Source organism: Sitodiplosis mosellana, unplaced genomic scaffold, assembly GCF_009176505.1.
Source record: "Sitodiplosis mosellana isolate CC-2019 unplaced genomic scaffold, AAFC_SMos_1.0 Smas_scaffold_6166, whole genome shotgun sequence".
In the NCBI taxonomy this organism is placed as follows: Eukaryota; Metazoa; Arthropoda; class Insecta; order Diptera; family Cecidomyiidae; genus Sitodiplosis; species Sitodiplosis mosellana.
In genome coordinates, this window is record NW_022601407.1 from 376366 (window position 1) to 385263 (window position 8898).

Consider the following 8898-nt stretch of genomic DNA (forward strand, 5'->3'; position numbering starts at 1 on the left):
TTTCCCACTAGCAAAATGCTATGAAGTACTTGAAAGAACGAACGAATGAACGAATGAACGAGCAAACCAGCGAATGATATGGTTATGCGTCACAGCATTCACAATAAAAGAAAACGAGATAATTTAATGGTTTTAACTCGTCCCAAGTCGAGTAAATTCGCTGGTGCCAAAATACTGATTGCTAAAACGAAAATGATCTTATCGAAAAAATAATATATGATTGCTCGTTCGTATGACAGACAAGACAGCACACACTCTTTATCTCTCTCGTTCTATCTACCAAATATCTTGACATTCGAGAGAAAAAAAACCAATAATATTTGCATTTTTTACACTTTACTTTCTCGAATTCTATTCATAACACTTGGTTTCACTAAAAATTGTCGCCCTTGACTCATTTAAAAAAGTATATCTCTCGTTCGCTGCAACCTATAGAAAAAATTTATAGTTGCCGCTATGAACACACGATTTCTCATGCGTACACTGCGTCATTCGGAAATAAAAAACCATGGGGACGCATGCATACGGCTTGCACGAAAAGATAACGCAGACAATAGATACACAGACACGATTTCTACCATATCATGGGCTTGTCACGATGCAATATATTAAAATAAAAATTTATGCTCAGGCATATAAACTATTTTTATGATTCAAACGCAAAAAAAAACATTAGTAAACACATGGGTCTTTGTTGGTGGTGTTGAACAAGGACAGCACGAAACCAATAGTTAAATGATATGGAAAATGTACTTAGAGTAGGAAACGCCACAAATACATACGCCACACAGACGACAGTAAAAAAAGTGTCGGAAAATTTTATTCGTACAAACACATATATAACGGCATTGTGGTGACAATGAGAAGAATAACAGCAAATGCTTCGGATGAAAAACAAGTGTGAATGGAGGCGTTTGCAGATCGATAATATTCGTATCTGTCTATGCAGTTAAGTACACACTATTTAGTCACCAGTGCCCACGCACGTGTGCGTTCAAACGCTGCTGAAAGATTAATTTCAATCTTAGATACTTATTCATCCGTTTTTCGACTACTCAGTGCAATTTGGCGTCTTCTATTTCCACAATTTCCGATCGATTCGGCTCAGTATCGGGTCGGTTGGATATATTATTTTTTGTGGGTTTACTCATTTACTTATACGTAATACTGTGTCAGCCACAACATGGTTCATCTGAAATATTTGATTAATTGACTTTATTTGCTCGAGACAAATTCGATAAGAACCTTAACAAACTGAATTGACTAATTTATTTGGTGATTCAAAGTGAATAATCTGTACCGTTCATTTGGGTCATTCGTTCACATATATTACGAGCTACTAAAAGTCAAATCTAACTAAAATATCATTGAGAAACAGCAAAACTATAGGAAAAATGACAACAAGAAAGTTCCATATCCATTTTCTTAGCCTAGTTTAAGTGGCATGCAAGCAAAAAATACCATGAAATGATATTTATTGAAGATATCGATTGGTATGCCACTCTGCTACCCAGCAAAATATGAAGAATTATATTTGGGCTCAAAACTTTTTCTCTAGTGAATTCCTTTATGCGGAATTTTTGAGTGCGACACTCAAGCATTTATTTTAATGCTGTGATGCGTAAACGAAAAAAATTCCGCACACATATTTCTGTCTATGGTTTCAGAAAATGTGAAAATGTTTACATGCGCTCCACTTTATGTTCGCTCTTTCTCCTTTTTCTTCACTCTCACACTCTCACATGGCTCGAAGAATGCCTGGATGTGTTGGATTATTCGTGTGAGTGTTCGAAATACAATAGAATTTCCACAAAACATGTAGGTAAACAGAATTGTGTTTTTCTCTGTCGCATCATTTGCTTCAGTTTTATGTATGCGAACTCATGTAGTATGGACGCATTATTATGCGTCAAAAATGTAAATATCCATTGGTAGAACAATGTGCTTTTGTGGATGCTGAAGTATAGAACCAATCTTATGACCCGGATAGGAGTGAAAAAAGTACAACCATAGGAAATAAATAAATTAAAATATTTTTTCCGTTACAAAAACAAAACAAAAAAGCAGCAATTCTTAGGTCTTGCTATCCAGGATATTGTATAAGGAGTGTAACAGAATTAACAGCACTACTAGACATTGTAACAGCTATATATATGTACACGTATATTTCAAGAGAGTTCTTCAACATACAATGGTGCTACTGTTGACGTTCACCGGAAAATATACAAATGGAATTGAAATTGACATTGAGCATATGAGCTTCATATCTTCCAAAAGTGAATACATCCAAACGTATATAAAGGTGTAAATAAATAAATAGCCGCTAAAGTACGAAACATACAAGATTTACGTGCACAACATAATTCTTATGCCTTAATTCATACCGCCTGTTATCGTAGTATACTGTGACCACCATAGAGAATATTCGATCTCAATAACCAGCATCAATTTTCCTAGCTGTAAAATATGTTTTGTGCAGTGATTCAATTTACCAACCAAAGACTCATTTTATATCATGCTGAAAATGTGAATGTCCTTTATTTGTTGCGACACTCAAAGTCTGGTTCCATCATTCCCATCAGGTATCTTGTATCTATTGGTTGAACGGTTGTCATCACACTCAATGCTCCAATAAAACGGGAAAATCATATACAAAACCACATAGTTGGAAAATGTCAAAGTAACTTGCAGCATTTATGGCAACCGCACTCGGTTGGTGTTTGCATAAGCTGAAGTGACATACATACACAAATACATAGACCGTCGAAACCGATACTAAGGTACTAAGGTACCCATCGTCGTATATACACAAAACTATATTATATGTGACTTCCATCATCTCCGTCACGGAGAAGCAACGGCATAAAGCAGCAATGAGAAGAAAAAAAACTCATGGAAATAATAAACCACATTCTCTAGTGGTTTCGTGAATATGAGCATAGTTCCGATGAGATCGAAAAATTCAGCACTGATTCTGTGCTGGCTCGCAACAAGACCATCGTTTCAAAATAAAAAAGTGTCGCTCTCAACCCGATACCTGAAGCATTGGAGACTGTTTGATATTTGTGCCGTGTTCCACGGCTAACGCAGCATGTGAACCGAATGCATTAATTTTTTGCTAACGTTATTGCATAATTTTGTATCTCCTGTAAATATGATTATGTGCGCAATGGTCTTGCTATCCAGGATATTGTATAAGGAGTTCACTATATCAACTTGCTTTATATTCACAATTGGGATGAGGTTAACCGATAGATATCCGACGACTCAAACCAAACATACAAAAACAGATTTTCATTTCAACGATTTTCGCTCCCATGTTTCGCTATTTTCTCTTCTATTCTAAAAATATCGCTCGAATGTGGCTGTGCTTGCGCTTGTTCAATCAGATCCGTACGTTTGGATTATTATTTATTGATCTGCTACTTTGTGGCATTTTGGTTTGAGCACTTGCCCGTGTTTCGATAAAAATTGTATTGGATGGCATGTTTACACGTTGTAAATTGCCTGTGAGGCAGGAACGAAAATATATTTTTGTATCTTTTTGTCGAAGACTTTATTTAACACTTTTCTTTTCCTTCATTTCAGGTTGAATCTCGTCAATATCCACACATCATGGACTTGGAGACAATCTACTGTAAGCTGTTGCACAATCGTGATCGTTCGTTTATACCATTAATCGACGCCGAACCGGTGCATTTCCTTTGCACTTATAAAACGCATTGTTTTGCGTTGTGTCATTGTTGCGACTTCGATGCATGTGATTGTGAAATGACGTGCCCAGCCAACTGTACTTGCTTCCATGATCAATCTTGGTCAACGAACGTCGTCGAATGCTCAGCAGCCGGATACGCCGAAATGCCAACCAACATCCCAATGGATACGACGGAATTGTACATTGATGGCAACGACTTTGGTGAGCTTAGTGAACACAGTTTCATCGGTCGCAAGAACCTCAAAGTGTTGTACGCAAACAATTCAAACATTCAAGTGATCTACAACACGACATTCCATGGACTTAAAAAGCTGACCACACTGCATCTCGAGGATAATAGAATTTTACGGTTGCAGGGCCAGGAGCTTAGTGCACTGGAGAATTTACGCGAATTGTATTTGCAGAATAATCGCATCTCGTTCATTGGAAACCGAACGTTTGCCGAATTACGTAAACTTGAAGTGCTTCGTTTGGACAACAACAAATTGGTACACTTTGAAATATGGCAGCTTACACTGAATCCGTATCTCGTGGAAATCGCATTGGCTGACAATATGTGGTCATGCGAATGCAATTACTTGCACCGTTTTCGCAATTACCTGCAAACAAATACGGAGAAAATCATCGACTCGAGTCGCATTGCCTGCATTTATAACAATTTAACGAGCGTGCTTAAAGATAAAAATGGCTCAAAATGCACACTCAAAGACGGTGTATCGACGATTGTAAGGCCGCAAGACATTGAAAATTTATTGCCACTCTTGCTAGCGGCTACGTGCGCATTTGTCGCTTTCTTCGGCCTGATCATTGGAATGTTCTGCTATCGCAATGAGCTAAAACTCTGGGCTCATACTCATTGTCTTCCCATGACCATGTGCTACAAGTCGGCGGCTTTCGTCGACGATTACGATAAGGATCGCTTGTATGATGCCTACATCGCCTACAGTTTGCAAGACGAACACTTTGTTAACCAAATTTTGGCAAACACATTGGAAAATGACGTTGGATACAGAATGTGCCTGCACTATCGCGACTTCAACGCAAATACCTACATTGCTGATACGATGATTGAAGCGGTAGAGAGTTCAAAACGTGCCATTCTCGTGCTGTCGCGGAATTTCTTGTACAACGAATGGTCTCGGTTTGAGGTCAAAAGTGCCATTCACGAAGTGCTCAAACGACGAAGAAAATTAATATTCGTTCTTTACGGCAATTTACCCCGTCGGGACATCGACGCCGATATGCGTATGTATTTACGAACCAATACTTGCATCGAATGGGATGATAAAAAGTTTTGGCAAAAGTTACGCCTTGCCATGCCACAAATTCGCAAGAATAACGGTCTAGCCAAACGATCAGCGGTCAACATTTATGCAACAGCCGCACAAAACTACAATACAGCCCAACGTCATCATACCGATTACGGTAGACATTTAACTAATTTAGACTGTAATAATTATGCAACGATAAACGATTGTGTAGCAGCCAGTAGTATAGGCTACGGTGCGACGTCCGCTAATCGCGACAAATACGAAGCAGTCAATTGCTACAGCACAAACGAGCGTCGACCATTGCCACCGCCCGTCTTGCCGGGCGGCAAATCACACCACCACCACCACGAATACGCGGTGCCCACGAACTGTAAAGACGAGTATGACTCTAACACCAATAACAGCGGGGCCAGCAGCAATAGTGGCAAACATCCATCTAAACATCACCATCATCAGAGCAGTAATAGCAGCGCAAGTACAGGTATTATCGGCAATAATATTGTATCAAATCAAAATTTACCACTCAGTCTGGCCGAACCAAACAGCTACAATACCAGTGCTAACAACAGCATTTGTGCTAGCAATTGTTGCAATGACGAAGAATGCTGCAACAACAAATGTGATTTAAATTGTACGCTCGACAGGCGATTACCGCAAGCGATGTGGGCTTAGTTTTAGGATCAGTTATTGAAAACTCGAATGCAAATACTAAAAAACAAAACAGAAATTAAAAAGGATTTTTTTTAAATACCTATAAAATGAAATTAAGTGGAATGTGAAAAGAGTCTGGGGTAGATGGCATCGAATGCAATGATCAAGCACCCGTTGCATACGTACACACACACATACACACATTTACCTCGGCACGACGTGATGCATTTTCCATAACAAGATTAGCTAGAATTTTAAGTAATAAATTATCCTATGAATGAATACCCAATTCTTTTTTATTCAAAAATGTTTTTTCAACATTCAAAATGAAACATAAATTGTAAATACTCGATTATATTTAAAACGATGAAATGATAAAATGAACTATGTCAATATAGAATTTATTTCGATTTAAACAAACACCTTCAAAGAAATCATAAATATTATTTAAGATTATTCTGATCGATATCTATCACCCGCACATAAGTAAAACTACAAAACGACACAGTTTTAAGTACTCGTCACAAAGAAGTAAAAAGTACCAGCCAAATTCAATTGCATAAACAATTGATGCGCAAATTGTTGTGTAATCATTTCAATAATTAATCGTTCAATGTTAAGTGAAATGAAATTTAATTGCAATAAAATTGAATCCTCTAAAGTAGATGTAATAAAAAACAACAAAAAGACTAATTAAATCCTAGGAATTTATGATTAAATATGAGGAAAGTAGCACAAAACGCCATGAAAATAACACACCATCTCTTTGGTGACGAGCTGACATGTATCTGTTGCGAAGCTAATGGTCGGTTTGTGAGATAATTTTTCTTAAGATAATTTATCTGATTGTAAAATATTCTATCTTGTTATTATTTCCTAGATTATTATTTGCAATGAATGCGAAAAGTAACAGAGATAACAGATTATTATAACGCCTAATTTTTTTTGAATTGATCTGCAGAAATGTTGAATAAAAAAGTACGTATACTTATTATATACGATAAAGAGAAATCGAAAAAAATGGTCGTTTTAAATGGGACTTATGACACAGTTTTTAGTTGTGTCTTGATTTATTTTTATTTTATTTTTCTTCATTTTTTAGTATAGCACCACAACTTAGATGAATTTCTCGATTTCACAATGAAACGTGGCCCAACAAAGGTAAAAACAATGGTACACAAACAGCAAGCATACTTGATTATGACACTTGCATAAACATAATCTAGTCTTGAATAACTGAAAAATATGTATAAAAAAGTTGCTGAAGAGAACACGCAATTGTAAAATGGATGGAGCACAAGTATTGCGGTATATGAATGGGATAAATTGATGATCATCTTTGAATAATGCACTTGTACTTTTTGAATTGAAAACAATAAATTGTGTTGCGTGTAAGAGCCAATGCGCAACCAATTACAAATAACTGAATGTTCACTCTTAAACAAAAAAATAAATGTTTGTGTGGTAAATACAATAAAACAAATCAAAGAAAAAACAAACAAGAAAACTATCAACTATTCATTATATAATTGATAACATAATAGCAAACAATCGAATGTCATAAATAACATGCGGGGTCGATAACACAGCCACGACGATGTCTAAAGCACATCCAATGTCAATACACATACACACAAAATATAAAGAAAGAATTCGATATTCCTTAACCACTGCCCGTTCGAATGAAGATCGATGAGAAAAGAAACCCAATAGAAAAGGTGAGATAAAGAGAATTAAATCAATTTTGATCTGCCGAAAGAAGAAGAAAAAAACATTTCATCGACAGCATAGCATCAATATTAATTAAGAATTATAAAAAAAAACTGTTGAATTTCGCAACACTCATCATCAAACTAAAGCAACCGCAAGAAAGATTCACGCTCTCATTCCTCACACAAACATATTATACATTCATACTGAAACATGACGTAAGCAAACGTAAACCCATCCGGAAAGGTTTATCACATTTTTATATTAGTGAATAACACATGTTAACGATCTGATTATCTATTTACAAACAAATTACTACATTGAAATTATACATATGCATGCCATTCTATTCCATATTCATTAAAAAAACACATTCATTTTATACATACACTTCTGAAAAGTGCGACGAAACGAACGACTGGAGAGAAATGGTAAAAATCAGAAGTTTCGCACACCAACCGTGTAAATGCAACACGAACCGCTTCCGAATCCATTGTCTTGTATTGTTTGATATCTTCATCCGCTCTGAAAAAGAGATGCCCATTTCTTCTAATTTATACGGGAACCATGCATTTTTTTGGATTAAATTGTAATTGTTCTTACCAATTGAATACAGTCGCTGATTGTCACTACATTCGTTTAGAGTGGTCAGAATGGCAGGGGAATCAACGCACTGAGTTTTACGCCTACATCCAATTCTTCAAAGAGATACATAAATATGAACTGAACTAGAACATTCATTCCATGTTCACAATGAATGCACGAAACGTTGCATCTTTAGCAGATAAATTCACTTTTACATAAAACGTACGTCGTACGGACATCTCTGTTAATTGATTCATTGATAAAATTACAAACTACTAATTATCTATCTAATGTGACATACCAATTCCAGTTGTCCTCTATCAACAAGAGAGCATTTTAAGATTTGGTGTCCGCAGTAATTGAGCGTACGTTTTTAGGTGTTAATGAAACGGTTTTGATAATAATTTATGCAATTTTGAATTTATGACCAATTGATTTTTTTCGACGAATTTCTATGCGGAATTCAATTGGAAATTTTCTTTTGCAAGAATAAGGAAAATGGGATTCGGTTTTTAGAATAATGTCAGAAGTCAGAATAAATACAAAAATCCAGATGTATTGTTGTCAGGTTCGAGTTCATCTGTTCCGACACATTAGCATATACCACACAATCACATAGAAATCAAATTTAGCCAAGAATTTTATGATCAAACTGAAATGATAGAAAGAAGTCTCTATATGAATAAATCATAAATGTAATATATTATTTACGAACCGATAATAAAAATTTATTTATTTTCCTTAATTCAATTCAAATAACTGGTGTGTTTCCCTTCCATTTTGTTTCGAATGCCAATTTCAACAGCTTTATTCGTTGGTGATGGCCACATTCTAAGTAGGCTGAAATCAGGTTTGCAATTGGAAACCCACATCAATAGGTGGGTCTCGTCGAGGTTTGTATCATTAAATTTAAATTTTACGTCAAACAATTTAGCTATTGCCCAAAAGTTTCAAATCCATTTTTGG

The 8898-nt window shown here is 36.0% G+C and overlaps 1 protein-coding gene across 1 annotated transcript in view; it reads left to right on the forward strand.

Moving 5' to 3' along the window:
* The window catches only part of LOC129575193 (toll-like receptor 6), a 34841-nt gene extending 26153 nt beyond the window's left edge, over positions 1-8688 (forward strand). Inside the window, exon 2 of the mRNA XM_055458214.1 lies at positions 3589-8688. Within this exon, the coding sequence (XP_055314189.1) occupies positions 3589-5658 (2070 nt within the window). The 3' untranslated portion in view covers positions 5659-8688. The remainder of the gene's footprint in view (positions 1-3588) is intronic.
* Positions 8689-8898: the final 210 nt, after the last annotated feature.